This window comes from Annulohypoxylon truncatum (genome assembly GCF_022578515.1).
Source record: "Annulohypoxylon truncatum strain CBS 140777 unplaced genomic scaffold F4807scaffold_11, whole genome shotgun sequence".
In the NCBI taxonomy this organism is placed as follows: domain Eukaryota; kingdom Fungi; phylum Ascomycota; class Sordariomycetes; order Xylariales; family Hypoxylaceae; genus Annulohypoxylon; species Annulohypoxylon truncatum.
In genome coordinates, this window is record NW_025953797.1 from 74,657 (window position 1) to 102,523 (window position 27,867).

At 47.7% G+C, this 27,867-nt stretch overlaps 8 protein-coding genes across 8 annotated transcripts; 3 read left to right on the forward strand and 5 right to left on the reverse strand.

Moving 5' to 3' along the window:
- Positions 1–1,568: 1,568 nt before the first annotated feature.
- F4807DRAFT_420552 (DUF300-domain-containing protein) lies at positions 1,569–4,504 on the reverse strand. Its single transcript, XM_047997496.1, has 5 exons — positions 4,127–4,504; positions 3,843–4,076; positions 3,592–3,742; positions 3,113–3,539; positions 1,569–3,063 (listed from the first exon to the last, which is right to left on the reverse strand). Exons 2-5 carry the CDS (start codon positions 3,880–3,882, stop codon positions 2,053–2,055), a joined length of 1,629 nt encoding a protein of 542 aa, XP_047855350.1. The 5' UTR covers positions 3,883–4,076; positions 4,127–4,504; the 3' UTR covers positions 1,569–2,052.
- A 1,694-nt stretch (positions 4,505–6,198) lies between these two features.
- On the reverse strand, positions 6,199–8,730 carry F4807DRAFT_466735 (pyridoxal phosphate-dependent transferase; the record flags this gene model as incomplete). Its single annotated transcript, XM_048002419.1, has 2 exons — positions 7,922–8,730; positions 6,199–7,826 (listed from the first exon to the last, which is right to left on the reverse strand). Exons 1-2 carry the CDS (start codon positions 8,688–8,690, stop codon positions 6,199–6,201), a joined length of 2,397 nt encoding a protein of 798 aa, XP_047855351.1. The 5' UTR covers positions 8,691–8,730.
- Positions 8,731–10,861: 2,131 nt separating this feature from the next.
- On the reverse strand, positions 10,862–12,615 carry F4807DRAFT_40439 (GMC oxidoreductase). Its single transcript, XM_047996114.1, has one exon. The coding sequence runs from the start codon at positions 12,511–12,513 to the stop codon at positions 10,888–10,890; it is 1,626 nt and encodes a 541-aa protein (XP_047855352.1). The 5' UTR covers positions 12,514–12,615; the 3' UTR covers positions 10,862–10,887.
- Positions 12,616–13,060: 445 nt separating this feature from the next.
- F4807DRAFT_420557 (uncharacterized protein) lies at positions 13,061–14,819 on the forward strand. Its single transcript, XM_047997497.1, has 6 exons — positions 13,061–13,444; positions 13,501–13,592; positions 13,653–14,029; positions 14,087–14,169; positions 14,240–14,487; positions 14,582–14,819. Exons 1-5 carry the CDS (start codon positions 13,258–13,260, stop codon positions 14,476–14,478), a joined length of 978 nt encoding a protein of 325 aa, XP_047855353.1. The 5' UTR covers positions 13,061–13,257; the 3' UTR covers positions 14,479–14,487; positions 14,582–14,819.
- Positions 14,820–14,962: 143 nt separating this feature from the next.
- On the forward strand, positions 14,963–17,027 carry F4807DRAFT_420559 (FAD binding domain-containing protein). Its single transcript, XM_047997498.1, has 3 exons — positions 14,963–15,484; positions 15,537–16,612; positions 16,685–17,027. Exons 1-3 carry the CDS (start codon positions 15,266–15,268, stop codon positions 16,812–16,814), a joined length of 1,425 nt encoding a protein of 474 aa, XP_047855354.1. The 5' UTR covers positions 14,963–15,265; the 3' UTR covers positions 16,815–17,027.
- A 297-nt stretch (positions 17,028–17,324) lies between these two features.
- F4807DRAFT_40473 (uncharacterized protein) lies at positions 17,325–19,927 on the forward strand. Its single transcript, XM_047996155.1, has 5 exons — positions 17,325–17,403; positions 17,474–17,659; positions 17,767–18,369; positions 18,436–18,510; positions 18,569–19,927. The coding sequence occupies exons 2-5, from the start codon at positions 17,626–17,628 to the stop codon at positions 19,654–19,656; spliced, it is 1,800 nt and encodes a 599-aa protein (XP_047855355.1). The 5' UTR covers positions 17,325–17,403; positions 17,474–17,625; the 3' UTR covers positions 19,657–19,927.
- Positions 19,797–21,088, reverse strand: F4807DRAFT_420564 (short chain dehydrogenase). The gene is made up of 4 exons (XM_047997499.1): positions 20,897–21,088; positions 20,589–20,840; positions 20,233–20,521; positions 19,797–20,168 (listed from the first exon to the last, which is right to left on the reverse strand). The coding sequence occupies exons 1-4, from the start codon at positions 20,942–20,944 to the stop codon at positions 19,897–19,899; spliced, it is 861 nt and encodes a 286-aa protein (XP_047855356.1). The 5' UTR covers positions 20,945–21,088; the 3' UTR covers positions 19,797–19,896.
- A 4,368-nt stretch (positions 21,089–25,456) lies between these two features.
- Positions 25,457–27,600, reverse strand: F4807DRAFT_40519 (uncharacterized protein). Its single transcript, XM_047996193.1, has 5 exons — positions 27,092–27,600; positions 26,833–26,984; positions 26,507–26,775; positions 26,284–26,385; positions 25,457–26,198 (listed from the first exon to the last, which is right to left on the reverse strand). The coding sequence occupies exons 2-5, from the start codon at positions 26,954–26,956 to the stop codon at positions 25,629–25,631; spliced, it is 1,065 nt and encodes a 354-aa protein (XP_047855357.1). The 5' UTR covers positions 26,957–26,984; positions 27,092–27,600; the 3' UTR covers positions 25,457–25,628.
- Positions 27,601–27,867: the final 267 nt, after the last annotated feature.

Genomic DNA, 27,867 nt, shown 5'->3' on the forward strand with positions numbered 1-27,867 from the left:
TTCTATTTGAACTCCCACAAACTACCACCACGTCACGATTCTCTGTAGTGTAAGCCTGCTACTATTTGGCCATGGGTGAGACGATGTTAAGCCAGGGCTTGACATTTCAGCCTCTTGAATGATATCGCTTCACTACCTAATTAACAACTCAAGACAACGGACCCGACAGACTTTTATGAGACGTATAACCCAAGAATTGATTGAAAACCTCTCTCATTCTCAAAAGCTACTACATGTTGGTATGACTTGATTGTCCTAGTTCATCACCTTGTACACCAGGTACTCGACCGCAAATTCCTTCTCATCAATATGTCAGCATCCCTCACCCACGAGCATAGTACTCTCCATCCATTTCAACCTCTTGTCCGTTATCTCGATATCAATATTCGTGAACTAAGTTGTGTATCGAAATTTGTGGCCTTGGCGTCAGACGCTTCAGTCAACAACTCTTTGTGCCTCCGTCTCGAGCTAGAGCTCCCGTACAATAGATGTATAGTTCTTTTGCTCTGTCTTGGCCCGAGCTCTTGCATCCATCGACGTGAAGTACAGTGACTTTATAGTCTGGGGGCTAATATCTGCCATATTAGGTTGAAGATATCCTCTCATGGTAGATACATACTCGAGAGTCGGTGCCATGGCATAATCTTTTACGTGCTTTGATATATGAATACGCCCAGGTTTTATAATTGTACGGCGAAATGAAGTATAGTTGAGGGCTGTTCTATTACTACTCCATGTATGACGTTTCTTTCCACACTGAAACTAATGATAATCAATGGTATTATTACTAGATCAACCGCTCTAGACAATGTTATGATTCTTCAGAGGACATTTCAACCGGAAAATACGGAAGAGATCATCATTTATCCAATAAAGTTAATCAAACAGCCTTAGATGCCGAAATGTTAATTCCGGTTTTTATAATGGGGAAGCCGAGAGACTCCTGCTGTTTCCAAACGGCATAGTGGTGAATATTTAACAAAGTAAGTATTATTCGTTTTAAATGTTTCATAGAGGATTCATAAAATGTGACTAGGTACTTATACATTACTCCCCAATATTATGAAGAAAAAAAAGTTGGGTAATTTTCTATGCATGGGTAGGTACCTTTAATAATGACTTGGTTCCGGATAGGTTTGCTTTCCTATTCCCGATAATAGAAGGATTTTAGAAATTCCATCAATAACTCAGTAACCAACTTAGTTTCATGTCCTTAAGGAATATAAAACCTTAATGCAAAGCCACAGCTAAGACACTTAATACCATTGAGAATTTATGATTAGTAAGTGACAGAATATATGAAAGGGAAAGAAGAAAAAGAAGTCTCTCGGGCAGGTGCGAACAGATATCCCGGGCCTCCGCGGGTTAGTTGAAAAAGGGTGCTCACGGCCCCACTTGACCCCGAAGATAGGGGCTTAATCCGGCTGCGCCGCAAGGGCTCAGCAGACCAGACTTGAGTAAACGATGGTTTGCAAATCGAGCGTACTCTTCTTGTATTTACTCTCGTGACGCGGCGCGTTATGTATGGAAAACATAGGTAGGCATAACATAGCCACATTACGTAGGTAGATAGCTGTTGAGGCTAGTCCTATAGTGAGATTGTATGCGAGTCCGAGATATCAACTAACACATACTTCGTGCGCCAATATTACTCTCAGAGCTCCTAAACTCATACGAGGTAATCTTACATGATCATTATAATGAGATATTGCAGAATATTGCATATCATTTCATTAGACAACAAACACAAAGGTATCTATCTATATGTCTTTTAGCAACCAACCGGACCAGCTACTTTCCAGATCGTAAGCCAAATGGTGCCCGAAATGCAATGATCCGTCCAAGCAGTCCAGTTAAAAAAGGCGAAACATATCATCAAGTCCCGCCTGGTAAACGTAGCGGACCAGCTAAAACGCCATGCCTCAGCAAACACCTTTCAAATGATCCCAGAACGCCAAGCTTCAAGGCTGACCCCACCAACCAAATATGCACCGTACCAAGGTAGTGAATAAAGAATAAAATCTTATGCGCCTTCACCATTGAAGAACTGCATTAGATCGCGCCGCCGCGCATATTACGGTCGCCCCATAGTGCATTGCCAACGTGGACTTGTGCTGAAGTTCTCCTACCGGGCCTGGGTGCGCCTCGAGGCTCACTCCAGCCCGCCGTGCTTCCACCTTGGTAGCTGTTGACTTCGTTGGAATCATACTCGTACCGCGCGCGTCCGGCGGACCCAAGGTCACCTCGGTCGTCGTCGTATGGCGTGTAAATCCCTGACGGGCTAGGATCGTATAATTGAGGTTGCCTCGGGTCCCTGTACGGATTGGGTTGCTGTCTTGGGGGACTAGCAGGGTTCGGTTGCGCATTCGTAATCAACCCGGCGCTCTCCTCAGGAACAGGTTCGTTGGGTGTCTGAGGAATCCCAAATGCGCTTCTGCGGAATTCATTGGCGATCGGTAAATGATCCGTGCCTTTGTTACCGGGGCCGCCCGCGTAAGGCTTCATGGGATAACTAGTATCGATATCCTCAGATTTGGACTGGTAGCTAGGATCTTGTTTACGGCGCTTAACCCCAACAAATAACCATCGCATACCACGGCCAAAGGCCTTAATAACATCCCATAAGTTGAGAGCATGAACAAAGGCTTTCCACCCCATGAAGCCGCCCATTTTAGGACCATGCTCATTCTCGCGAGGCGGTATTCCCATCGAGGGATCGGGAACGGGGTAGAAGCTCGTCTTGGCGTTTTCGACATATGGAGCGTAAGGAAATGCCCAGAGGTGCAGAATCGAAAAGAGGGCCATCTCGACGCAAAGCATCAAACTAGGTATGCCGACTTTTAAATCCGGATAGGCGAGAACAGCATTCGCGCTCACAATATGAAGGGTGGACGTTCCAAGGGATATAGCGATAGTTTGCCAGAAGGACAAGAAGATGACTAGTTTGATGGCTAGTACCTTTAGAAAAGGCTTATGCTCGGCTAGTGGCTCTCTTAGCTGGACATAGAACTGAATGACGCAGTACATAGCAATGGTTACTGCTATACACTCGATTGCAATCACCTATGACGGTGTCAGAACTTTCTCTCGGTTTATGAGGCGGAAAACATACCCAGATGTGAGCGAAAACGGGGCTGTTGGAGCTCTCGCAGTACTTTTCATAATACTGTGTCACAACAGCAGTGATAGTCATAGCAACCCTGATGAAACAGTAGTGGTAGATACCGATCCAAATAATGTTAAACCATGTCAGGCCGCTTTGAGGAGTTCTCCAAGGTCCCCTGTTCCCGCCGCAAGCTTTGGCAAACCAATTCACAGGCCATACCCATGGTTTAATCGGGCGCATATGTCGAAAGAACTCCTTTTGCTCGTGCAAATCCGGTGCTACGTAATGGCACAAGAGGGCAAAGAAAGAAGCGATGGCGAAAGCCTCGTAGCAGTCGCTGAGAACCTGGAAGTAAACGGCATGCCAGTAATACCATATACATAGGAAAGCCGAGGTGGCGTATACGGGGACCATAAATAAGATGCGGATGATGCTAGCGCAAGTTAGCCAGACTCTACATGAGCGGGACTGGTAGGCAGCCTTACTGTCTCTGTTCGAGAGGCTTGGTGTAGTTAATAGCATGTCGCCACATCAAATAGAAACTCATAATATATGCGATTATCGTACTGGCGCCGGCGATGATGAGGGCGAGTTGATGGAAGGTTAAGGGTCCTGCGATCTTCTCCTCCGACCCGACTATTCCAAGACATGTCAGCACGGCTTCTTGGCGCCACGACTCTAAGATTCTGGGCACGCGGGAAAGGACATCGAAGGAAAAGCTTGTCTCAATACATACTCTTCATATCCTCCAACGTTGAATTACATGTTAAATTCATCGCGCCGGTTCCGACTCGAACATCCGGAAAGCGAAGCGAATACCAGAGGAAGGTTCGGCGGTTCGTTTATTAACTGTTGGGTTCGATCCTTGGACTACCCTATCCTCCTACCAATGTCAAGTTTGTGAAGTATTCTTTCAATGAGAGTATTGAACTAATGGCTACGTCTTGCGCGAGGTGGTGATTTATGTGACCTGTGGTTGTCATAAGCGGGATCCCTCAGGCGGGTTGAGGCTGTGCGGACAGTTGCGACAGGAGCGGAAACAGGAGTAGATCGGAACTTTTTGAAGGGAAGTCGAATTGAATTTCGGTATTTCGTTATCGAACCGACGTAGCCGACCGGCGGGTTAGATTATTCTGACGGGTTGCAGAAGTTATGGAAATGGAATGGGGAAGGTTGAATGGTACGGGTTAGCGTTGATGTGCTGATGAAGAGATAAGGTAGAATAATGTAAAGTGTGGGATGCGCAGGATGCGTTGTAGAATTGGGCAGAGAACAAAGGAAAGACGATGCTCAGCCCCGTTGGATGTTAGAAGTCGCACGGGGTCCAGCCAATTCGCGAAGGTTTTGAAATTACAGGCCGAAAAGCCAAGAAAAACTGCTGCCACAGGTACGTACACCCCTACACCCTCCAGACACTCCAAGAAGAAACGAGGAAGACGGCTTGGCAGGGGGTATGTATGTCCATATGTATGGATATGTACGTACCCCCATAGTATTATGCTGATGCACTAACGCACATCGCACATGCCTGCATTGGCCTGCATGGTGGCATAGTAGGATCGGCCGGCTTTTGAATGTTGGTCCTTACCGGTCAAATCAAAAAGCGGGAACAGAAGAACCCTGTCGACTCTGACGGGAAACCACGGCGCTAACTCTAATTGAATCGGGATTCTAACAGCCACTTTACCTTTTCGCGCCTAAGCCACCTATGTCAGCCACTATCTATTACGCTTTAGATCATATCGATCCATGGAAGTCGATAATGATTGGATCTAAGCAGAGAAGGAATTCTCGATGACGTTCTAGGGCGAACCCTGAACTGACTGTATTTAGGTAGTGTATAAGTAGCGCTAGAGCGATGAGACTACGATGATATATCGTCGGGTGTCACATGTCTAGTGATATAATTACTGCTTTCTAGCTTCGTGACTTCTGTCGCGAAGATGGTGGGATGTTTCAGTTTATATATCAATTGGTATGGCGTTAACTTGGACAGAATAAGTACTAACTTGATTTTGACAAGAGTAAAAATAGTCATTATCGAACCAGGTTCTCAACTATTGTCGACTTTTCACATCCGCGTAAGGTATTTGCGACACCATAATAAGTAGCGCCAATTCGGTAGTTACTGCTGGTCATATGCTAATTTTTGAATCATTCAATTGTTCATTCTAAATTATCATCTAAATTATCATAAAAGCTCAAACTAAGAATGGCATATCCATGAGTCAGCATAGTTCAATGGATATGAGAATCTATGTCATCAATTACCTTCAATTACCTTCAACTCCAAAGCTAACTCCCTCATAATTAGGCAAATGCCTAGCCTCGAGGACTGTCCAGTCCCAATGACAATGGCTTTAAAATAACAAATATATCAGCACCTTGCCATCATAGCCAACGCTATAAGCTGCAAATAAGTGCCATCGCAGGAAAGAGGAAATATATTGATTGCATGGCTCTTAGCTCCCCTTTTGGCGATTAGGGATACAGTACTATAAATCCGTGTTTCGCATTTCGACCTGAAGCTAGACGAACTCGCCTAACCTAGGATACCAAGCGTACTAAGGAATTTGTATTGTAGTAGCGTTTGTGGTTTCGTAAACTTTTCCATCTTGATTTGTTGTCTATGATATAACATCATTCCTAGTCAAACGGACTCGGGCATTCTTCTCCTTTGGGCAATCTGATCTCTTCTAGACGAATACACCCACATTTTCCATGTGCTCTGACTGAGACACTTTTGAGATCCAGTTTCAATTGATATCTGAAGTTTCTAGAAGAAACATTCCCGAGAAAACATAGCACATAGTTTAGACCTTCAAATAGGGGTATTCAGACGTTTAAGACCTACAGACCAGAAACCGCATCAACGCCCATAAACACTTTTCCTATAAACGTCCGAGAAAGTTCTAAGGATACAAACCGTAACAAGACACACGGAGATGATTTTAGCGTTGCCCTTTTTAAAAATGTGAAACTGGCTAACTTCATCACACCAATAATCATGAAAGACAAGCTTGCTGGTATGCTCAAAAGGAGGTATTTAAATAAAATTGTCTTCCCATACCTAAAACTTTACAAATTTCGAATTATTTTTCCCTTCGGCATAGAAATAAACCCGGTGAGATATAAAATGTATTTGACCGCTTGTCGCCGGGTCCCTGCTTCAAGCTCACCCAAGCATGTACACCTACCCCTTGATCCAACGGCCTCCGTTGCACCGCGCTAATTATCTTCCTGTACCGCTTCTTATAAAGCGAAGGTACGGATACCGCGACCATATACCGTTCAATACGTTCCTGTATCTCCCTGTCGTCGCCAGCATATGCGCTGACCGGGAAATGCACCGTCCCGACCGGTTGGCCAGGCGCTCGGCTGGTGAAGGCGAAGCAGGAAAGCAGCGGCTTCTGCTCGTAGGGCCCGAGATTGCCGCCTCCCATGGCCTCGCAGAATCGTTGGATCTCGTACGGATTCGCGTGAGGGCAGATTGCCGCGTGCTTCTCAGCGATGGCTGATGCCGTGGACGATGTCCCGTGCGAGACGTACACCTTAGCGCGGCTGTGATTTGAATCCGATGATAGGTCGAGCGAGAAGTAGACGACCGACTCGTAGGGCGCGATGACACTTTCTACGGCAGCCCATGATTCAGCTAAACCGATCCGTTCGAACGCCGCGCGGGTTCTGGAAATGGCGTCGTGTCGACCGGGCGTACAGCATGGATTGAGGTAGATCTTCCACTCTGCGCCGTCCTTGCCCGATGCGTAACTGAACCACGCGGCGAACGATCCCTCCGGTTTGCTAGGCATAAATAGGTCCCGGACGGCACGGAAGCGGTCCAAGGAAACCTTGTTTCTATTTTTGTCTGCTATCCTCTCAGCCAGCGCGAAGGCTTCTGCTTGCAGCTGGGTCAAGTTCCCCTGCCCCTCTCCTTGTAACGGCTGAGCTTCAATTAAGAATCGTAGCTCCGTATCTCCGGTCTCCTGGTCTAGAACGACTGAGTACTCGAAGGGTGAATGGTCATTGCTAACGCCCGAAACCCATCGCGACGAGCTTACGTCTTGAGGGATGGGTAGTTGACCCCAGCCTTCCATTGAGATGCCCAAAGCGCTGTTCAACAGCTCATCTTTCACGCTGTCTTGGTCAAGTGCTCTAGATAAGTGGGACAGTTGTCGTGTCGCTTCTCGCAGATATGTCGTGTTTGTGAGGGTCGGATTCACGGGAATAGGCTTCATACCTGCTGAGAAATGCCGGAGCCTCATGTTCTTACCTCTAGTAATCTTGACGTTGGGAATTGAATGTCTCCGGTTATGGAGCTCCTTGATGGCCGCAACTGTGTAGTTGATATGTTGGTCGGAAAGCACGTGGCGTGGTACCGCGAACCGAACCAGGTTGGGTATCTTGGCTTGTAATTCAGGAGGCTTCTTATCCCATTCCCACCCGAACGGTCCGGCTTCTGCGGCGCGTATTCCAAAGTCTTTGAGAAGCTCTAAGGTGAAGCCCACAGCAGGGAAGTCGCCCGCATGTCTATCGCACCCGTGGAAGAACTCGTCCATATTGAGGTAAACTGCGTGACCGCCGGGAGGCAAAAGAACAGAGACGCCATCAGCTTGAAGCTTCTCAGCGAATGACCGTACTTGATTGATGCGGGTGCGGAGGTAGGGTTCTTTCGTGACTTCATATAGGCCTACCACGGCTGTCATTATGTCTCTCCCGCTCACTAAAACAAAAATATTAGCTTTGACGATGTCCCCAATTTCTTTCTCCATTCCTCTTGAAAAGGGTCCTAATGACTTAGGGTGATCGGTGACTTACTTCCTCCATACGAATCGTTGCCGTAGCACAGAATCTGGCGCTCTTTCAAGCGAAGACCTATTGCGTCGTACTGTTGCGCCAGCAATCCTCCGTCCCTAAAGCTTAAAATACCCCCCATATTTGACAAACCGTCCTTCTTCAAGCTGATGGTAAATCCATCAACGTAGGAAAACATTTCCTGGACAATTTCGGGGATCGTTTTATCGGAATATCCAGACTCAAACTCACGGATGAACCAGGCGTTCTCTGCAAAGCGGCAGGCATCGAAAAAAAGGGGTATCGATCTTCGCCTCGCCAACTCAGCGGCTCCGCGGATGTTTGCCATTGAAACAGGTTGTGCAGCAGCCCAGTTATTGGTAATTGTGATCAATATCATACAGACCTGTGCCTGGTGTTGATCCAGAAAGGTTTCGGTTGCGGCCAGGTCCAGATTGCCTTTGAATGGGTTCTGTTTTCCAACTAGCTCCTCAGGGAATGGATCAGTCAGCCCTGGTTGTGTAAAGGTTTCGAGGGAGAACCCGGCGGCGATAGCATTAGCCCCAGTGGTGTCGAAAAAACCATTGCTTATTATCACCGTTGGCGCACTGCAGTCGTTTCGTCTTTTCTCCGCTATCATGTCTCCGAGAGTAGAGAAGAGAAGAAACTCGGCACAACGGCCTTGCGGAACAATGAAGAAATTGGGTCTCTCGAGCTGATGAGGGCCGCCATTGACGAAGCCACTTTCGTATGGCTTCAGAAGCATACTACGATAGAATTCACCGTCGGCCATTCCCGTCAAGACACCCTGGGGGGCATATTGCCGATTATTACCTCTCTCAAAGATGTCTCGGCATGCCTCCAGAAGGCAGTAGTATCCCCAGTTACGACCATAACTTTCATCACCTCTTACCACTAGAATACAGAGTTAGAGAAGATATTCAACGTTCCGGAATATTGTATGGCTGGAAACTTATAATTTCGTGATGGATTCGTGAAACTGGGACTATATATGCAAAAACTTTCTTACATGCTGACCATTGCAGGTCTGTCATTGCGGAGGTGCCTGAGTCGGAAAGATAGTCACAAACAACGAGTCCCGCAGGGAAAGCGAATATGTTGTATTCGACATCTTCCAGTATCTTCTCACGCTTATGCGCTGTAGTGCTCGAGAGAGATCTGACAACAAGAGCCTGGTGAGAGGGTACCTGAAGTAGAGACTTAGATAGAGATGACGAAGATGTCATTTTACGGCGGTAATTGGATGAAGATACAAGTCACGATGATGTAACTGGTGTATCCCCTCGTAGGGCGTGGTGCAGATGTATGTGGTAAATTTTGCTTATATGTTAAGGGAAATGGTGTGTACTATCACCAGTCTCTCCGGCCGTCGTCGATTCGGGGATGGTTCATATAATAAGATACCTAGGTATTTATATGAAGCCAACCGATCTCCTCATATAGCCTTTATACACGGCGAGGGTCTTGTATGACAGTGTTATTTTGACAAGGGAATCTAAATTTACATTAACAACAACATCAATAAGTCACTAGATGGGTACGTAAACTTCAAGACGCAATGTAGTGAAGCCTCCCAGCAATATTTAAAAAAAGAAACCCGAACCAACCAGCCAACCAGCTGGCTTACATGCAAAGTGATTCGAATTGGGAAACAAATACTTGGGTCAGCCTTTTGCGAAGAGTTTTGAGGCACAGAAGACCTCTAGTAGCACATCAGGAAATCAGGTAAGGGAAAAGAAACCTGAATGTTGGAAAGCAGTAAGCCAGTACTCCACCACAAATAGAAATGTTCACGGACATGAGTTGCTAAATAGGTAACCTGTGAAAGAAATCACACCTCTAGGTAGGTAGGGAGGTTACCTAGGATGTCAAATCATAGTCTAGACCGGCAAGCCCACCATAACTTCAGGAAAGATTTTGGATCAACATCTCCCGGTGGCGGTCCTCCGGCGTTGGACACTAGTTGAGCCCCCCTGCCTTTCACCACACGGGTATAAGGAGGCATTCGTCTTGGTTGTTCTCGAAGGTCAACCAGCAAGTCTCCGGGGGTTGAGAGCTCTATACCAAAACGATGTACTTCCGTCTAACCCATCTATACGCCAATATACGCAGCTCTTTTGGATCCTTCAATGTGTACCTATCATCGAGAAGGATTTTGGGGCGTTTATAATAGCTTTTATAGATGTTTTTGATTGGCCTAACTTAAGAACAATCTTAGTACTCTAGGACTTCACAAGCACCTGGCGTATGCAGCTTATTAGATAACCAAGTCGAGGTCCGACATACCGCCGTTGTACTACTGAAAACGGTTCGGAGATGTGTAGATGCTGCCAGCCGATGGATGTAAATAGGCATCTACATCCATCGGCTGGCAGCTTACGCAATCGGCGTAAGCACCAGTAAAGACAATGTAACGTAAAAGCATAATTCAACAATCGGGCGTATTCGACGAGGGGCTTTTCTTTCTAGGATGATATTCTTCCCCGCCGGCGTCCTAACATAATACATCGGAAGGTATTAACAAAACAGGATCGTCTCAAGGCAACATTGGTGAAAGATGGGAAGCGTATCACACTTGGATTGGAGCCCTTAACCCTTGTTGGAGCATCTGGCCATCCAACAGGTTCTTGGCTCGGATTGCGCCAACTGCTACAACATCCCTCAACCAAAGACACATGTCTTTACCTATTGCGGATGATGACAACGTCGTTTGGGGGCTAGTTTGGCGCACGGGAAACGCTGATGTATGGGCTTGGATGGCTAATTTGATATGTCACAAAATTATATGTGAACATTCCCCAAAATTACATGTCATCAGTATCCCTGTGATCTACCAAGCTGAAATTTATCTTATTCCAATGAGACGTCGCATAGAAGAGCTTGTAACGGAACCCTCTTCGGTGGATCCGGACATGTGATAGAAGCGAGCTAATTCCGACAGGATCCTCTGCCTATCCCGACTTTTCACGTCAAGAATCTCCAAGGACCATACTGGCCAGCTGTTCTGCCATTGCGTACAGCGTAGCTTGGGGATGCCCACCTAACGGTACTGGAATGATACTTGCATCGGCGATCCTAAGTCCTGTGACTCCCAGTACTTTGCCTTCCCCATCAACCACCTTACCCATGGCTGCTGTGCCGCCGGAATGTTGATGCTGCTCCCCAGTCCTCTGAAGTCTTTCCAGAATTGCTTCGTCGCTCGTATCAACAGTGAGTGGCGTTAACCCTTCCAACCCTTCCTTGACAGGCGGAGATTCACCCTCGACAACGGGCTTCAAGTTTTCAGTTGCCGTAAGGGCTTTTACAGCTGTACGGGTAGCATGAACAAGAGAATCACGGTCTAGTTGTGTTGAGAGATAGTTTGGTTGCACGCGGGGCAGATCCGTTGGAGAGCTGGATCTGATCGTAACCGTACCGCGAGATGTGGGGAGCAGCAGCATTGTTGATGTAGCGATATGGGTTCCATCGATGGGAATACCAGGAATTCCTGGTACAACATAAGCCGTCAGGACCTCAAAAACATTTCGCTTCTCCCAACCAGGTTTGGTCTCGTGCTGGTGCTTGGAGAGAATTCCCCCTGGGAGAGGTTGGTTGGCAATCCAGTCCCATGGAAGCCCCTTTAGGAGAGCGGGCTTTTGGAACGCAGCACTTCCAAAAGCGTATCCGAGAGAAGGATCACGCACGCGGAAAGCGAGGTGGATGGCATAGTGATCATGAAGATTTTGACCGACGTATGGTGATTCGCATACTAGAGGAATGCCGTGTTGGGCGAGGTCGGCTGTTGGGCCGATACCTGAAAGCATGAGGATCTTTGGAGTCTGGTAAGCACCGGCAGAGATGATGACCTCCTTTCGCGCAACCACTTTGCGACCGTCAACCAGTTCCACGCCCGTAGCTTTAGTACCATCGAAAGTGGCTCTATACACAGGGGCATTGGTAAAAACCTTGACTTGGTTGAGTGGATAGACGACGTTAGAGGGCTGTCGCTTGCCATGTTGGTTGCAATTCTCATGCATCTCATTCAAACCAACACTGGCGCCATTCTTCCTGTCTCTGTTGTGAGGGACTCCAAGCTCGGCCCATGCACTTTTGACAGTTTCTCGAAGAGGGTATTTACGTTGTCCACCTTCGGCGGCGGATACTGAAGTGACGTACATAGGCCCGTCGAAGCCATGTTCCTGAGGGTCTGCACTAGAGTCGTAGAAGTGTTCCGACTTCACGAACCAAGGCTTGAGACCTTCATAGCTCCAGCGCTTGTCTCCTGCTACTTCAGCCCACTCGTCATAGTCGGCAGCATCTCCTCGAAGCCAGCCTCCGAAATTGATGACAGTTCCTCCGCCCAGGGCCTTGCCAGCGCTGAGGTGATGCACACGATTGGCTGTAGTAGGAACGGGGTCACTTGGATAAGCATAATCAAGTTCGCCCCCTTGCAGTGTTAGGCCGCTCAAGAAGAATTCAGTAGCAGGGTTGTCAGTTGGATCGGGGCCTGCTTCTAGCAGGATGACTTCCTTGCCATTCTGGCTGAGGCGTGACGCTAGGACACATCCGGCAAGACCACCACCCACGACAACATAATCAGCAGTCAAATCAGACATGTTGGTGAGGGAATTGAAGAGTCGAAATAGGTGAATTTGAAAGTGTCTAGGGTATTGGAGCAAGGCAGTCTTGAAAATATGGATTTAAACGTGAGGATGTGGATGCGATGAAGTAATTGAGGGACGGATATCTCTACTTATATCCATGCTATGCCTGTTATGTTCCTTTGACGGTACATAGCGTGTCGACTGTTGGTACGAACTCTCAATATCGCTGCAGATGCGTGGCGGTTATATGTAGTGACACTCCAACAAGAAGGGCATGGCAAATCAAAATGCAGAACGTCTAACTCCGATGCTCCGACCGGTTCAGTTGGAAACTGTCTTCTGCAAGCTTTCTCATTGAGGTTATGATTGGACGCCTTACTGCCCGATCTGGACGACATATGCGCCGGGGTGGGTTCGTGCATGTTCTTGCCAGCTTTTCCGGACACAGCCATTGAAATGCAACCCACCATCAGCAGTGGACGCCAACTTGTCTTTCGTTCATGCTTCGTCCTTTACAATAGGTAGGCAGTGGTAGGTAGATCTCAAGACGCCGTAGTCTAAAGCTGTCAGACTGCGTCAATACCTAAGGTAGTAATATGTAATGTAGCGAAATCCTAAATGCAACCATTCCATCCTTCCATCACAGGCTTCTGTGGTATTTGTCATGAACTCTTCTTTTCAGTTTTGCGTAGGTAAACAGCTCGGCCTTCTTCACACATCGTCTGTGATCGATCATTCTGTTAAACAGGTATCGAGATGCTGGGGCCATATAGTAAAGAGTTGATGATAGGCCTGGCCGTCGGCGCCATCGTCTTACCCACTGTCATGTTTGGGTTAAGACTATGGGCAAGAAACTTAAAACGCACACGTCTATCCGCAGATGATTGGCTATGCTTTGCGGGACTACTTGTTGGATATGCTTGTTGCGCTTTACAGCTCTACGGTGAGTTGTTGGTCTCCTCGACGGCATGTCAAAGTTATCAGCTAAGAGTTACACAGCTTCTATTGATGGAGAGTTAGGCCAACATCAGACCCTTGGGCCTGATGGTCAACCTATCTTGGATGATCCGCGATTTCTGGTTTACGAAAGGGTAAGCAATATGTCAGACTAGATAGCATCAAGAGACGAACTTAACAAGACATTATTCTAGGCCAAGCTCGCTGTTAACGTCCTCAGCCCCATCGGCTTTGGGCTTGTGAAAGCATCGATCGTGGTACTTTACGAGGGGATCTTTCACAATATTCGCCCGTTCCGATGGGCGGCCTACGTTATGCTTGGGTTGCTCGGTGCATGGTCTATTTCGTTTTTCTTCGCCAATCTGTTCATCTGCTATCCCGTCACAGCGCTCATCGAACCCTTCTACGGCAAGAAATGCATCAATAGAACCGGGGTGTTTCTTTCTACCCTAGTCACCGATTTAATATTCGACGTTCTCATCCTGGCTATGCCAATTCCCGTCGTCTTACGGCTACACTTACCGTTAAGGGACAGGCTCGGAGTGCTTGGGATGTTCCTACTTGGTGCAATGCAAGTATCAATCTTCTGGTATTTAGAAGAGAACTAATAGCTAATATATCCTTTCAGCGTTGTCGCCGTCAGCATTGCTCGGCTCGTCCAGTTACTAGAAGTGAACTCGCAGTATCTTTACTACGCCACCGACGAAACTTGTAAGTACTCAGACGACTGTGAGGACATATTGAAGTGTGCGATCCGTAAAACTTACCTACGTATAAACAGACTATACATCGCCTGCATTCTTCTGGGCTAACATCGAGCTGGCGATTGCTGTAATATCAGCTTGTCTTCCAACACTGAAACCAGTATTGGTTTATTTCTTCCCTCCCGCTCCGCCGAAGACACAATCAACCCCGAACAGTTACATTAAAATTACCGACCCACAAGCTTCGCGTCAGTCGGACATGTATTCCACAGAAGCAGCCAAAAACTCCATACCTTTAGATTCTTATGATCGGTAGTGTAGGAAAACCTTAGTCATATATTAACCCGAATTCTCAACCCCAAATTATTGAATTATTGAGGTTCTCTCAGCCTGTCTAGATTGCTCGAGTATAGATACGTACTTCTCATATAAGGGAATGTGTACCTAGGTATTTAAGTCGTAAAATACAATCTTTTAGCCTCATCGCAGAGACCAGACAAATCAATTTGGGGTACTCGTTAAGCCGCCATCTAATATCGAAGTCTTGAATACTACGTACTACTGTTGGATTGGGTTGAATTAAGCATCGTACCCGCATTTTAGTAACCTGTAACCCGGGCTGTCTTGTCCTACGTGCCCACCCCGTGCAGCTGCCGTGTTAAGGATTATGTTCCATTGTTCTGGCCCGATCAAAGCAGGCTTGGTTCAAGGTTTCTACGTGATTACCTAGGTACCTACACATGTACCTGCTGGGTACTTTAAGATAGAGCCCTGTAGTGGAGCTGAACCGGCGTGTTGGGTGCACAAGCCCACCATCGCTTAGGTAGTGGACTCCTGTAAATTCAGATCAATACCCCGCGTAATTTACTCCATACCTACCTACCTAGGTATGCTACCGCCATGTCAGCTCTTGCGTGGTGGGACCCTTGCAGAAGAGCTCTTTGGGCACCTCTCATGCCAACAAGCTGAAGGAAGACAGCTCAGCTCCAGGCTCCTTTCCTGCAATAAATACCCTCGAATATGGCTCACTGTAGCAAAGTGTACTTTCGAGGAACATTCTTCGAAGTTACACCACCCTCTTGTGCTGTCCATATCCCAAAGCCATGAAGGTCGCCGGTCATTTTCCGTGGCCTTTCTTAACCTTGGTGCTCGTGGGCGGTAAATGTATTTCACTCATTGAGCGCCTACAGAATGAATTATCGCCGCAACTGTCGGGAGACAACCTCATATCTGCGACGGCGCCATTGCGTTGGAGCGACTTTGACGCACCGGACCCGGGTGCTGTCGTCAATGTCGCGACTGAGTCGGACGTTGCAGTAACTGTATGCACTATGAATCCAAGCTGAAGTAAGCTGCAGACTGACGCGCATATAGGTCAAATATTGCGTGGCACAAGACATTCCTTTCCTAGCTCAGAACGGAGGGAATGGATGGGCCACGACCTTTCATCTGAATAAAAATGGTGTGGTAATCAACCTGGCCGGCCTTAATACTGTCATATTCAACGCCGACAGAACTCAAGCTACCATTGGCGGGGGCTCCAATGTCAGTAACACTATTAACAACGCTTACGATGCCGGGGCATTGGTCTTGACGGGCAACTGTAACTGCGTTGGTACACTCGGCGCTATTCTTGGCGGTGGCTACGGCAACCTCATGGGAGAATATTCTTTCGGGGTTGACAACGTCCTCTCGCTTCGCGTTGTCACCGCCGATGGTCAGCTTCACGATGTGTCCGCCACCTCGGATCCAGACCTTTTTTGGGCGCTCCGCGGAGCTGGTCCCAATCTCGGTATCGTCACCTCTGCAACTGTCAGATCATACCCCGCGTCCGAGGAGGATATGCAAGGATGGGCTGGCGATTTGGTGTATAGCGAGGATCAGCTGGAAGACGTCGTTCAGGCCATCCAGGACCTCACTCTCACCCCAGATATGGTCATATTTTTATATTTCCTTGCAGATCCTACTACTGGCACCCCAAGCGTAATCGCTTCGCCGTTCTTACACAGGGGTAACGCGACAACCGGAAAAGCGGCTTACTCCAGTCTATATGCGGTCGGCCCCATTGCAGATACTACCACTGTCCTGCCGTATAACCAGTGGAATAATGCATCAACTTCACTGTGCACCCGTGGTTCCTTCAAACCGGGTTGGGCTGCAGGTTTCCAAAACATGATTCCCAGCACGTGGCGTGGGATATGGGAAGCATACGTCGCATTCCAAAAACTTCCCGGAGCAGCGAACAGTGGTGTACTGCTTGAGGCATATTCACTCAACAAGGCAAGGTCGATAGATTCTAGTTCGTCAGCTTTCCCGAATCGAAACGTTAATTTCAACGCCTTCGCCATTCCTTGGTACAACGACTCCTCCTTGGATGCCAAAGCGGCAGCATTTGGTAACACAGCGCGTGACTTGTTGAGATCCACGAGTGGCCTTCCCCGCAATCAGACGTATGTATTTTCTCGAATTTATAACTTCCTTCTTTATGTCTGCTTACTTCTGCAATACTGATTTTGGTCTAGTTACGTTAACTTCGGCCATGGTGATGAGGAACTCGAGGTGGTGTACGGCGACAGTTTGACTCGACTACGCTCTATTAAAAGGCAATACGACCCCAAGAATGTGTTCAACCAATGGTTCAATATACAATGAGATTTAATATTAGAAATACGCTAATGCCGAAGTCGTATACTTATGTACGTACCTACAAAATGCGAATGTACCCAAATATCATAGAGTGCTATTGGAATATTGGATAGTTGGATACTCTGCATCTACAACGCATATACACTACCTACCTACCTATATACAAAACTCTACAAGCTCTCAACAACTTAGTTTTTGATAATTAATGCTTTTTTCCCATATACATAGAGACCTCGATTTACGTACTGATACTCATAACCACACTCTAGGATAAATGGTAGATAGGTACCTGGTAGCCCCACAAACCCGACAACTTCATATCTGAGCTAATTTTAGAGTATTAAGTAGATACCAGGTATGAAAGATTTGGAAGCTTTCAAAAAAGGTTAAGGGTAGGTAGGACTTCACTCTCATCTTGGTTCAAGTACAAGGTATCTACCAAGTATTTACCTAGGTACCTAGATAAGTAAGCAGACATTTCATTCCTATACAACCCACCTGGACAAGCCGTGCTATAGGAGCTACTCCTCACATAGGCCCACAACAGTATTGTTGGATGTTGGTAGTAGAGGTTTTATCAGTTAGATTATCACCGGTATGCCCTACCAATGTGGATCTCCAATCTCACAAACATACATAACTGTACTAATCGAGAAATGTGGTAGCTTAACATCAAATACGTTGGTTCTCTTGTTTCTGGCGTTACTATAAATGGCCTGGTTGATAAACCGGCTCTTTTCTCTTTCTTAGAACATTTATGGAGCCTCGTGGAGAGTGTTTCGTTATAGCTCGACGACACCAGAACCCCTGAATCACAATGGAGGATTTTGACTGTGTAGTAATTGGTGCCGGTAGGATGCTCCCTCTCCGTCTCCCGTCGCTCTCCGCTATTGTTAGGAGATGACTGATGATCTCCTTACATACCTGGATAACATGCACTGCTAAGTCTGCACAACAGGATTATATGGGTTAGCTGCTGCACGACAGTTCCATTATACGCATCCTGGAAGTTCTATGGTCATATTGGATGCTCAATCATCGCTGGGCGGGACTTGGGCAGAGGAACGACTATATCCCGGCTTAAAGAGCAATAATCTCTTGGGAACTTATGAGTATCCCGACTTTCCCATGATCAGCGACAGGTACGACGTGAAACCTGGCGAGCACATCAAGGGAACTACTCTCCACTCTTACCTAGAGGCATATGCGGAACATAATGGTATAGCGGAACTAATCCGTCTTAATCACAAGGTGCTAGCTGCGGAGCACCAAGATGATGGAGGTTGGATCCTTACTATTTTGACATCTGGTCGGTTGGAGACGAAGGCGTCTACCCGTCGACTGATCGTGGCGACGGGACTTACTTCTAATGCCTTTCTCCCGCATTTTGACGGACAAGGCAAATTCGGAGGAAGGATTTTCCATGGTAAGTATTTCCAACAGAATCGCGACACTTTGAAGACTGCCAAGGCTGTGACCGTATTTGGCGCCACGAAATTTGCTTGGGATGCTGTGTACGCATATGCTACCTCTGGTGTGAAGGTGAATTGGGTCATTCGATGTACGGTACCTATATACCTTGATGTCTCATCAAAAGAATTCCTTAAAGACTAATCTGAGCGGATAGCTAGTGGCCACGGCCCATGTTGGATTTCCAGCCCTTATGCAACGCCTTTTAAAATATGGATGGAACAACTCGCCAGTACGTACCAGTCCTACAGGATCTGAGATTCGCAAGGTTAACTGATATGTAATTGCAGATACACGCCTCATTACCTGGTTCAGCCCATGCATCTGGGGTGAGGCTGATGGCTACAGCTGGATAAGGGGCTTACTTCACAGCACGGTTATCGGGCGGTTCCTGGTGAATTCATTCTGGAAAGCTCTGACGAGTGGTGTTATGGCGCAAAACAACTACGACGCACACCCAGATACGGCAAAGCTAAAACCGTGGACCGAGGCCTTGTTTACAGGTGATAGCCTTAGTGTCCTAAACTACGATACGGATATCTTCTCGTTGGTCAGGAGTGACCTGGTGGACATCCACATTGGAGAAATCGATCACCTCAGCGCCGCCACGGTACATCTCGCAGACGGTACTTCCTTCGCATCAGACGTGCTTTTGGCCAACACGGGCTGGAAACACGTACCGGCCATCAAGTTCTTGCCTGAGGGCATTGCGGACGAGCTAGGTATCCCGCATCAGCCAACAGACTCAGCACCCGTGCAAGACCTCGCGAACCAGCAGGGTCTGATCGACGCAGCAGATAGAGAAATTCTGCGACGATTCCCCCGCCTCAAGGACCAGCCAGTGTGGAACGCAAACTACAAGCCCATGACGGAGCAGAAAGGCATTAACAGCGGCGCTGATGAAATAACTCCATATACATCGCTGACGCCGTACATGCTATACCGCTTCCTGGTACCCGCGTCGCCTCGGTTTCTACGCACACGCGACATCGCATTCGCGGGAATGCTGTCGAATCTCAGCAACGCCACTACAGCGCACATTTCCGGGCTGTGGATCAGCGCCTTTTTCGCCGGAAAGCTGGCTATGGACGTATCCAGCACTTCGACCTCGCCAGACGAGAACGCGCTGGAGAGATTACGATACGAAACCGTTCTGCATAACCGCTGGGGTAAGTGGCGATATCCGACGGACTGGGGCACCAAAAGGCCGAGCTTCACGTTCGACGCTGTGCCGTATTTCGATCTTCTGCAGAGGGACCTGGGGCTCAGTCCTCATCGCAAAGGCGGCTGGTTCGCTGAGTTTACGCAGCCGTATATGCCTAAAGATTATCGAGATATCACTGATGAGTGGATGCGAAAGCAGAAAGACTGGATCTGAGGTTTAGTATCTTGGAGCTGGTAGGCGGAGTGACGACGGCGTTGAGTTGGACATCACGTCCTTGCTCACTTTTCTGCTTTCCCTATGGTCGCGATGCGGCTCTCTATGCTGTCACGAATCAAGTGTGTTTTGACAGCCACTGTATATGATGGTTTATTTGTGTTAATTGAAATATCAAAACCCAACTGAAGTTCATTTTAGATCAGTTACTCGATTAATAGAAGTCTGTACGCCAGTGCTTCACTGCAAAAAGGAAGGGGCGGGTAAGCTGAGCCCAGCATCAATGGGCAGAGCAGTGCCGTTGATGAAACTAGCAGAGGGACTCGACAGGAAAACGATATAGTCAGCCACTTCATCAACACTGGCAGCACGCTTGAAGGGTGTTATGTTATCAATAGCATGTTTGAGCATCGAGTTCGTCTCAACGGCATCTCGTACCATGCGCGTATCCACCCAGGCGGGACAGACAGCATTTACCCGGATGGCGCTCTGCAATGCTAAGGCATCGACAGCTATTTAGACGATATCATCAGCGGCCGCTTCAACGAACCCCTCGCCGGACAAGTCGATGCTTACCGGCGGACCTCATAATGCCGATGATGGCGTGCTTGGCCGTTGTATAGGAAATCATTCCCGGTGAACCAAGTAACGAAGAAGTAGAACCTAGGAGCACGATCGAGCCCCTTCCAAGGCTGCGCGGGCCGTGACGACTCGTGCCAGGAAGTGTAAGCGGCTCCTGCTGGGCCATGGCCCCCATAACCGCGCGCACAAACAGCACCGCACCAGTGATGTTCGTGTCACTGATCTTGGAGAAAACATCAAGATCTAGGGCGGGTGTAAATGATCCATAGTTCTCCATCTCAATCTAATTGGCGACGTCAGTGGCTTCGTCCTGATGAGCAAACAGTGTAATAAGGGCGGGGCTAAGGTACTCCAGCACAATGGACGGCATAGTCAACCCGTCCGAACTCCTTGACCGTCGACGAGACAAGTCTTCCCACACTCTCGGCGTTGGCAATGTCGACCTTGATGGCAAGTGCACGGAATTTGGTATGCTTGGCATATTTCTGGCTCTCTTCGGCAACCGCCTTGCCGCCTTCGTCATTGAGGTCCGCAAAAACAACTCCCTGAGCGCCGGCTTCCGCAAACGCGAACGCGGTTTCTTTGCCGATGCCACTTGCAGCCTTTATAACGCCGCTTAACAGAGTATCGTTAGGACGAATGATATCCATTAGCTTACCCCTGTCACTAACGCGATGCCGCCGTCGAGGGTTAATTTAGATGCCATTTGAAACGATAAGAGAAGCTAATTAAGCTGGGCTTTTATGATGCAAGTTAAGAATTAATCTTCAAAGTTGTTGGAAAGTTTGGGTTAAAGACCATTAAGTACTAACTTGTTTAAAAGACGGGTAAGAAAGGGATACCACGTAGAATATTTCATATAGGGTAGTAATCGCTAAAACTCACCATATACGGCCGTATCGCTGTCTGGTAGGTGGAGCCATGATCATATTTCATGCAGTTGGTAAGTTCACAGTTCAACGTTTTCTTGCATCTTAAGATTGTTTCACAACCTAAAAAGGATAGCTGGCTTTGGAAACAAGCTCCCATGGCGACGTCAGCGGCAACTCCGTCTCTCTCTCCACATCAGCGGCCCCGGGCTCGCCGTGTCTTACGGCATCGACGGAGCCAGGCCGGAGGCGGGAGCGCTACTTTCCATATAAACGCGGGTCAATGAATGGCACATCGTACTATGTATGGCCCAGGCCCAGGGGGTCAAAATTTCCAGATATCAATCACGGCGCCGGACGGCACGGTTTATCTGGCATCCAATGTAGCGGGTTCCTGTTGTTTCGTTTAGGATTCGTACGTCGAGGTCGCTGTCAAGCCATTCCCGGCTTTTGGACGAGAATCACGAAGTGTGGTTATCTTATGTTGAGTTAAGGGGCTGTCATGTCGGTGTTGAGGTAAGAGGTAACAATTTTTACTAACGTCGCAACCAAATATCTTCGAAACTGTCTTATTTGAATAAACAATGATGATGAGTCCGTTAACGCCCGAAAGAACGTGTCCTGTCTAATACTACTTACCTAAATACATACACTTAGCGCACACCAGCAAATGCATAGGATGTTTCGAGTACCCTTCCGAGGGAGGGCACAGCTAGAGTTTCGCGTGACATAGGAAAATAATTGAATACAGGGAGTGTGGAAACGATGCCGTTCTTGCCCTAGGATCGCGGCATACATACGGGCTAAGCTCTTTATCTACTCTGGTCCAGAACAAGGTCTCCTAATAAGTTGACTTCGGGGTAGAGGGTCGTAAAGGCGGACGTGAAGATTGCGGACCTCCATGGCGACATCAACCTCCGCTACGAGCACCTCCTCGACTTGGGTGAGCTATGGCAACTCTAACGGCACTTCGCCGAAGCCCATATTGTTGCATGCGGAGTAGAAGGGCGTCTAGGAGGGGTCCCGGTCTCCCTAAAAAGCAGTACAATATAGAGCATCTGCGATTGCCTCCCGCGTAGACCTCATGGTCCGCTGCCTTCTACATCGCAAATAAGCGACCGACGCCAACACCGAATCTACCAGCCCTCTAATGGGCGATCATCACCACTGAAGGTGCTCCAGATGGGGATAGTATGACGGACGGTACATAGGACTGTCCTGGAATGACCGACATTGTTCCTTCTTCTATTCTGTTCGATATCGCGATTGCTGCCTTCGTGGCTGCTACGATGAATGGCGACTCGAGAGGATATCCTGATCCATTCCGCCTCCGGTATCATCATCCTTTGCTCCTTGGTTGTCCGAGCATAGTGGCCTGGGTCGTTATCGTTAATGCCGACGATCTTGTACTCCACGATCGTGATCTAGGGCTTAACATGGTTTATTTTTTGGTGTTGACATGACCGTTTTCTGCGTGTGCATTCCCTTTACGATTATTTCGATAATGTAGGTGTACGATATCCATGGATATGATCGATTTCACAACTTCGAATTGGATATGTGTAGTTGTGATGTAATTGTGGGGGTATATAACCTTTAAAGTCTTGATGGACTTGAGCAGAATATTTAATGTACTCTAGTCGTTCTTTCTCAAACTTTGAAGTGGTCTCCTTACATTAGGTGCTTGCCATCCGCCTTAGGCTGGCTGATTTCGACTAGATCAGCAGGTAGTTGTCATCGAGAAAACCGCGCCTTCCCTTGCTTGACTACCTATTTGTAGCAGTAGCACCTTACATACGTGTATGTATTCCATACCCAAGGACACAACGCTTGATTCCCTGATCTGAGCAATTCAAGAAGATAATTCGGAATTACGAGGATTTGGAATATGGGATAGTATATAGCTACCTAGGTAGGTAGGTATGCAGCGGACGAAGGCCCTTTGATATTCCCCATATGATATGGATGGATCCGATAGCGTCACAAGTATGCCGATGGAAATAGGAACTCGCGTTATAAAAACGCCTAACTAGATTTATTGACCTTGACATGACATTCCGACGTGGGACATAGTTAACAAAGGGCGTCGACCGAGTTTCTGGTATACGATTATCACGGTCGAGACGCTGGCTAATTGGAATGAGACGTGTCTACAAGTCAAATCGAAGTGAAAAGGGGGGAAGTGGATAGATTGTGCACCGGCTCTACCGAGACGTACTTATGCCTGATATTTTGTGCATAGATACACAATATTGCTATTGATGTCGCCGCAGTCTGATACTTGCACAACTCTAAGAGTAACACAAGAGACATCTAGACGGTCTTGAGTTTCTCCGCAGAATTAAAGGACATCCCAATTATTGCTTACTCTACCTCATGTAAAGCTCGTCTGACCTCGCAATAAACATCCAGTTGGTGATCTCGTCGGAGATGAGGGAATAAGAATTGTGAACTCCGTCAACGCAATCATCTAGGTAATTGCCGAACATTCCGCCTGCCGGTTCCGGGCGCGAGAAGGAAGCCACCGCCAACAATGTGTACACTAGAATCAACTCGAGTCTAGACTGCAGTTGCACCAGTTCGTCTTGAGATTCTCATTGGAATTTACCACTCCAAGTTAAAGGGCCGGCCCGCTCTCCCCTCCGGAAGTCTTCCGGCCACGTGGATGCCGAGTAAACCACCACACGCTTCGCACGCTTCACACGTTTTGCTTTGCAATCACAGGTCATTCAATTGTACATTCCTCACACACCAAGACACTCTTAAACCATCACATACCAACACGCCAGTCGCGCCTCGAATTCTAATTTTTCATCTACAGTAGGCTAGACCGCTTCCAGTGTCATCAATCGAAAGCTCGCGTCGTGCCGCAGAAAAAGAGCAACCGAGCTGACCGGCTTGCGCCGTCCCAAGCTAATGAAGCTCTCACCTTTACTCACCTAAGGCGGGGCCTAGGTATTACTACCTAGGAAAGGGAAGAAAGAAAAAGCTTGTGCAAGGTGAAAATATGAATTGAAACCCGTTCGGTATTAGCGGTATTAGGTACCTATGTAAGCAGCCCAAGCCCAAGATAATCTTCAGGAACCGGGAGCCGTCTTTGGGGGCGCCCAATTTTGATCGGCATTCGAGTGGCGCGCGCCAAAAGACGCCAATTACGGAGACTTTGTCCAGACTGGCGTTGTTGCCCTGCGCTACACACACTGACACAGTACGGGAAATTCGAGAAACGCCGGGCCGGTGCGCTTTTCAAGCCCTTCGTATCGAAGGACTTTGGAAAAATAAAAATCCATATGTCGTATTGACGAGAGTTATTAATATCTCCTTTATCCGGATTCTATAGCACTATTGCAACCCATTGAAATGTGTGGCAACAACTTGAGTCACAGAAGCTAGTAATAACTCAACAGGATTTTTCCTATTGTGACCTTGCTTAGCACATGCAGTTTATCAAACCACAGCGAGACAACGAGTTAATATTATTTGCATTGGGACCATTGGGCTGGATGGCTTCTCCATGATGTCAGTGGCTTGTGACTGGACCGAAAATCCTCATCTTAAATGTACGCAAGGCACACTAAGCCTGTCACCAATCTAATAAAGAAAATCTGCTTCCCCTGGACTAGCGTCAAATTGACAACTCACATTTCATCAAAGCGACAGGAAGCTTATGTACAGCTTACAGAGGTGCCGCGGTAGGGTGCGAGCGAAAAATCCGCATTCTTTCAACATACATGGGCCCCTTACTCACCCGGAATAAACCTTCCGGACCCCTTATCGCGAGACCATCTCCAAAGTTTCGAACTCGTTCCAAATTTGGTAGTTGTGCCTGACAATTCCCCGAGTACCTATCATCAATAATCATTAACAAAGAACTGGGCGCTTACACATCAATATTGGAAATAAGCATGGATATGATTATGTTCTAGATATCAACAACAGCTGCTCTTTTATTGACTCCCAAACTGCCTTAGCTAGCTACTCACCTTTAGGTAGCTCCTTTGCTCCTTTGACCATCCCATTAACCGCCGGTGATTGCCTATTGGCCCATGTTGATCCTGTATGTACTGGCGACGCCTTGCCACGCCTATCCTCTCCCCATTCCCAGTGCGGTGTGTGTTATGTTCGTCGTCCATCCTCCCTATCCCCAACCATGGAGTTGAGCGATCCAAGAAATCCATCTAGATAATTGCTTTTTTGGTACATGTTCGGTCTACCAATCAAATATTGCCATAGACCTTCCCCTCGCGGTGGATGCTCATATACCGGGCCAGGGAACGAAATTCGAGCAAAGAATCGAACGTAGCATCGCTTGACTACGATGCTATGTATATGTGTGCGTAAAAACCCCGCGACTTTGTCCTAGAGTCTCATTCTCCTAAAAACGCCGGCCTGGTATCTCGAAAATGCAATGCAAATGACTGGACCAATGTTGAACCCGACCGAAAAAAATCGTGTGCATCATTAAGTATTTTTGTTAAAAAAAACGATTTACTATCCGTCCTGAGTAAAACCCCACCCTCCTCATTCTGGATCAACTGGGTCTGGGTTTGTAGTTCGAAGCACTTTTCGAGAGTAGTCGTGGTTGTCTTGTAGTGTGTTGATACTCTCGTGACTCTTGTTTTCGAACCGACTATAGATATTGGCGGCGTATGGGTCCATGCGAGGATCGTGTGGCATGTATCGACTATTCCTCCGACCCGACGAGGTATTATCGCCATCCCATACTGAGGCCATCGCTGTGGTCGGCGTGCTCATCATTCCCGCCGAGCTTCCCCGATGGCTTCCGGGCGAATCTGCGAGGGCATCGCCTTGTCCTCGTCTCTTGCGTCGGAGCCATAAGAAAACGCCAACTGCTATGGCAATGGCCACGACACCCAGCACGCCAATCGCAACACCAACTGCCGCACCTGTCGAAAGCCCATGCTGACTGGTGTTCGTTCCACTCGAGTCGCCAGCCAATGAAGTACCAGCTCCAGTCGTCGATGTCGGAGCTACAGTAACCGTTTGAAGACTGACTGTACCGCCTGCGGTAACTGTATGGACGGATACAGTCGGGGTCGTAGCCGTCGTTGCGGTACTTCCTGATGAATCCTGAGACGAATTAGCACGCCTACCCAAGATAGATTGGCTTGACATAAAATGAAAGACAAGATAATCAGAAATTCGTAGCGCATACAGAAACAGTCGTCGTCGTCGAGGGAACTGTTGAAGAAGAGGAAGGAGAAGAAGCTGTAGGAGTGACAGTGACCGTATTGTGTATGGTCTCCGTAGCTGGGTCCTGATGTCGGACAGAGTTAAAACGAAATGTCCCCCCTAAGCGTGTCGAAGAAAGAGAACCCAGACGACATGATTCGAAGAGGCACTAATTTCCTCAGATTAAACAAAACTGGAACACTTACTTGAGTGGAAGTTGAGCTGGTGCTGCTGCCGCTACCCTTGGTGCCCGAAGGCTGTATACTTAAGGACATGTATCCATATAGTCCGTCGCCGCCGCAGGTATCGGATGGGTACCCGGGACAACTCGAACTACATTTGCTAGTGTCTTCTGTGGTCGACTCGTCGGGTGTGTAATTAGTGCACCAACAATCTTTGTCTTGAACAACAGCATATGCAAAGCTATCCACACAGAAGCCGTAACAGAGCCCATCGGATTGAAATGTACTTGAGTCTTTAAAAGCATTAGCTTGTAGCATGAGATGATTCCACGTATAACCAATATACTTACTAGCATTTGTAGAGGCTGTATTGATACTTGCGCAATAAGCCATATCGAGGGCTGCAGCAAGGTGTATATTGGCCACGAAGACCAAGAGGCCTAAGAAGACCATAGTCCGGCTAGTAAAAGGCATGGTTCGGAGATGTTCGATATCTGAGGATCTGAATATAAGTTATTCTATTAGTAAAAGTCGACAGCGATAACAATCGGCGAGTAAAATTCACTCATGCTGCCTAACTAAACAAGGTGTCAACAAGCAAAGACTTACCAAAACGTAGCGAACGAAGTTGTCTTGAATACCAGTCAAACAACCTGAGAAAATGACTGCATGAACGTCACAGGCAACCGAGAATGGTGCTCTCGATAATTGCCATGACAGATCGAACAGTTCTCAATTGAAGGAGCGGGATTCCCGAACTGTTACTGGCTTCGGAAACAAGCCTGTAACAAACGACTAAACGATATCGTAGAACTGCAATGCCTTAAAGAGAGGCGGAGGAAGGCACGGTTCACGATGTAGTATGGGACCGCCAAATCTCGAAAAAAGAGAAGAAGCACGAGCGAACGGACGGGGAAGAGAGTAGAAGGGATAGACAGGCCTTAAAGGTGGTATGTGTGGTGTGGGTGGCAGGCTAACAGGGTACGAAAGCAGGGCAGATAGAGCAAGGATTAGCGGGTGGAGGAAACAGATTGGATAAGGTAAGGATAGGAGCAGTCGCTGGTCGGGAAAGCTGGATGCAGCGAGCACTGCAGGACGCAGATTGCCAAGTCCACGAGCGATCGGTTGGTGGGTGACCTTTAGTGACCTCAAATAAGTGGATGTGGGTTCGCTCAACTTCGACTTTGCCGGCCCAAAGAGAGACGGACGATGATATCTCTCTATCGGTCTATCTCCGTCTATCTTTGGTGTATCTCGTGTAGGTTGAGGCCCTTTCTTGTTTCTTGCTTCTTTTCCAGGCTAGCTCTGCAGGTGTGGTAGCTAGTAGCTCGTAGTCGTAGTTGAGAGGAAGACAGACAAAGACCAAGGGCAAAAGACTGGATTGA